The following is a 4,282-nucleotide window of genomic DNA, read 5'->3' as shown; positions in this document are numbered from 1 at the left end:
GGGGGGGGGGGAGCTTCCCAGTCCTCCCAGTGGGGTGTGCACCTGAGAATATGGATGACAGAAATGGCTACTGTACCTGGCAGCCTCACTTCCATTCTTGGGCAACAGGTCCTGTAAGTCTCAACACTCAGCCCAGTATCTTTCCAAGAGCATTAAGTCTTCCTGAGACCCCCTCAGTGTAAATTCAGATGTGAATATTCAAGAGGACTCCAGGCAAGTGCCCTCCCATGCTCAGAACAGAGCATAAGGCTATCATCCATCGGGCACTGCCCATACCATACCAACCTCCTCACCCACCTGCCCAACCATCTCTTCTTTTTCCTTTAGGCGCAGTTACTGTTCTAGCTCCATGGCAACTTCTCAAGGTTCTGAGCACAATATCTCAACCTTGATTCTCTCCTGATCTCCTACCACTCCCTACGAAACAGTGATGCACCAGCAAGTTCCTGACCATCTAGACCGTAAGGACAGAAAACTTTCAGATAGCATCACGTGTCCTCTGCAGTCCCTGCCCCCACCAGATGTTGCGCATGGCATGGATACACAGGAAATGCCCAAGGAACTGCACTCTGGATAAGACTTCACCTACAACTGCATATTCAGTGGAGGAGAAGAAGTGATCACTCTGGGTCTGGATTTTCTCTAATGCTCGGCTCCAGAAAAACAGCCTTGTTGTTTCTATCCTCATTCACTGGGATGAGAAGCTCATCAGATTTATGACAAATGTATCAAAAGTCTTCCCTCTCGCAAACATCTACATTCTAGAACGTACCAGGAGTTTCTGAGATTTCGTATGGAACAAAACATCCTGGTAGTGCTGGGCACAATCTGGGTCCACATCTCTGATGTTAGCGGTGGGTAGCAGCAAGGTATCTAATGTCTTCAGAGGGTTCCCTTCATCGATGGCTTCATTGATGTACCCGAGAGCCACCATTCCTGCAGAGAGAGGAGCAAGTTTTCTAAGTCACAGCATGTTATACATTCTCTCATGTTACATGCTACAGAGAGCTAAAAACAGACATGGGAAGGCTGGAGATAAGATATAAGGTGAATTCACAGAATCAATTGCATTTCTGTATGCATCTAATGTGTATTTTAAAATGAAACTAATTAATTAAATAAATCAAATAAATAATTAAATTACATTTTAAAATGCAATTCATAATAGATTCTAACGACAAATTCATTTCAGTGTCAAAGTCATGCACATTCAGGGATGATTTAAGAAGCACAACACATGTATACCAAAAACTAGGAAACAAATCAGTGACAACCAAAACCCAGGGGAAGGCATCTCATGGCTGCAGGTTGAAGACAGTGTTGTGAAGGAAGGACTACTCCTCAAATAGGGTGAACTGGGGGGAGGGGACCAGGGGAGGCTGTGGTCTGGATGCATTGCATGAATGAATAAATAAGAAAAGAAGGAAGGAAAGTAAAAAGAAAGAAAGGAGGAAAAAAGGAAGGAAGGAAGGAAAAGAAAGATAGAAAGAAAGAAAGAAAAGAAAGGAAGGAAGGCAGGCAAGGCTCCTTAAATTGACCTGCTCCAGGGTAATGCCTATAAAACCCCAGGAGTCTTTTCAGAAAACAGAATGTAATAAGCTGACCCCCAAGTGTACATAAAACACAAGGAGCAACAACCACCAAAGCAATCCTGAAAAAAAGAGGAAAATGGATTCATCCTGCTATCTGACAGGGGCCAGTATTATGTCTAAATCCTATGAGCTGGGGGTTCTGTCCCCATTTCAAAATTCATTACCCAGTCAGTGACTAATTTTATCAAGTCCTGGCATGAGGAAAGCCATATGAATGTGCAGAACAGAATTGGGGATCTAGAAACGGGCCTTTCCACTTATGGCCAATTACTTTTTAGACAAGGGTGCAAAAACAAAAGTCTACAAAGACTATTGCTAAAGGAAAATGGTGCGGGGTCAACTAGCTACCCACATGTGTATGGATGAAGTTGGACCCATACTTCAAATCCTGTCCACAAATGAACTCAAAATAGAACCTGGACCTAGATGTAAAGACTAAAACTAAAAGTTATATAATTCTTAGAAGAAAACATAGGAATATATCTTATGAGTAATTATCTTTTTAGCTATTGTAATCAAGATCCCAAAGAAAGAAAAATAGTAAGTACACTGGATTTTATCAAAATTAAGCCTTTTGGGCTGGGAAGTTCTCTATCAAAGAAAATTAAAGGGCAAGTTCAAGAATGAGGCAAACTATTTGCAGCTATCCAAATCCAACAAGACAAATCCATGGTATTTATAAAAAGCTCCTATAATTCAATAATCAAAAGACAGTAACTAATTTAAAATGGGTGCAGGATTTAAATGTGCATTTATATAATGATGACACACAAATTCAATAAGTAAATGAAGAGACACACAATGTATTAGTAACTAGGAGAATGCAAGGCAGATCACAGATTTCATTTTGTAATCACTAGAAGTGCTGTAATAAAAAACCAACCATAAGAAGTGATGGTAATGCTTGAGAAGTAGGAACTTGTCTGCACTGTAGGTGGGGATGGGAAGTGGTACAAACACATTGGAGAACAATTTGGCAACTCTCAAAATACTAAATATGGTTGTCCACTCTCTCCATATCTATTTGATATAGTTCTTGAGGCCCTAGCTAGAGCAATAAGACACCAAAGGGAGATCAAGGGGATACAAATTGGAAAAGAAGTCAAACTCTCACTGTTTGCTGATGATATGATAGTTTACATAAACGGCCCCAAAAATTCTACCAAGGAACTGCTACAACTCATAAACACTTTCAGCAATGTAGCAGGATACAAGATTAACTAAAAAAATCAGTAGCCATCCTGTACACAGATGATAAAAAGGCTGGGGAAGAAATCAGAGAATCAACACCCTTCACAATAGCCACAAACAGCATAAAATATCTCGGAGTAATTCTTACTAAACAAGTGGAAGACTTATATGACAAGAACTTTAAATCTTTGAAGAAAGAAATTGAAGAAGGCACCAGAAAGTGGAAAGTTCTCCCATACTCTTGGGGAGACAGAATTAACATAGTAAAAATGGCAATCTTACCAAAAGCAATCTACAGATTCAATGCAATGCCCATCAAAATCCCATCAAAATTCTTCAAAGACCTCGAAATAATGGTATTCAACTTCATTTGGAAAAGCAAAAAACCCAGGATAGCCAAAACAATCCTTTGCAATAAAAGAACTTCTGGAGGCATCACAATCCCTGACTTCAAACTCTACTACAGAGCTACAGTACTGACAACAGCCTGGTATTGGCATAAGAACAGACAGGAGGACCAATGGAACTGAATAGAAGACCCAGATATCAATCCACACATCTTTGAATACCTGATCTTCGATAAAGAAGCAAAAAATATCAAATGGAAAAAAGAAAGCATATTTAACAAGTGGTCCTGGCATAACTGGATATCAACATGTAGAAGAATGAAAATAGACACATATCTATTACCATGCACAAAACTCAAGTTTAACTGGATCAAATACCTTAACATAAAGCCAGCCACACTGAACCTTATAGAAGAGAAAGTGGGAAGTACACTTGAATGCATTGGCACAGGGAACCACTTCCTAAATATAACCCCAGCAGCACAGACACTGAGAGAAACAACTAATAAATGGGACCTCTTGAAACTGAAAAGCTTCTGTAAAGCAAAGGATATGATCAACAAAACAAAATGACAGCCTACAGAATGGGAAAGGATCTTCACTAACCCCACATCAGACAGAGGTCTGATCTCCAAAATATACAAAGAACTCAAGAAATTGGACACCAAAAGATCACATAATCCAATAAAAAAAATGGAGTAGAGACCTAAACAGAGAACTCTCAACAGAGGAATCTAAAATGGCTGAAAGACACTTAAGGAAATGTTCAATATCCCTACTCAACAGAGAAATGCAAATCAAAACAACTCTGAGATTCCATCTTACACCTGTAAGAATGGCTAAGATCAAAAACACTGATGACAACTTATGCTGGAGAGGTTGTGGGGAAAGGGAACATTCCTGCATTGCTGGTGGGAATGCAAGCTAGTACAACTACTTTGGATGTCAGTGTGGTGATTTCTCAGAAAATTAGAAAACAACCTTCCTCAAGACCCAGTAATACCACTTTTGGGTATATATCCAAAGGATGCTCAATTATGCCACAAGGACATGTGCTCAACTATGTTCATAGCAGCGTTGTTTATCATAGCCAGAATATGGAAACAACCTAAATGCCCCTTGATTGAAGAATGGATAGAAAAATGTGGTACA

General features: G+C 39.7%; 1 protein-coding gene across 2 annotated transcripts in view; it reads right to left on the bottom strand.

Annotated features, from left to right (window-relative positions):
* Positions 1–4,282, bottom strand: part of Iqgap2 (IQ motif containing GTPase activating protein 2) — a 287,742-nt gene that overhangs the window by 88,421 nt on the left and 195,039 nt on the right. For both annotated transcript variants that reach the window (XM_005356461.3, XM_013349678.2), the window contains one exon: positions 773–936. In XM_005356461.3, coding sequence (XP_005356518.1) covers positions 773–936 — 164 coding nt within the window. The remainder of the gene's footprint in view (positions 1–772; positions 937–4,282) is intronic.

This window comes from Microtus ochrogaster, chromosome 19, assembly GCF_000317375.1.
Source record: "Microtus ochrogaster isolate Prairie Vole_2 chromosome 19, MicOch1.0, whole genome shotgun sequence".
NCBI classification, from domain to species: domain Eukaryota; kingdom Metazoa; phylum Chordata; class Mammalia; order Rodentia; family Cricetidae; genus Microtus; species Microtus ochrogaster.
The sequence above is the reverse complement of the archived record's forward strand: the minus strand, read 5'-3'. Positions and strand labels throughout refer to the sequence as shown.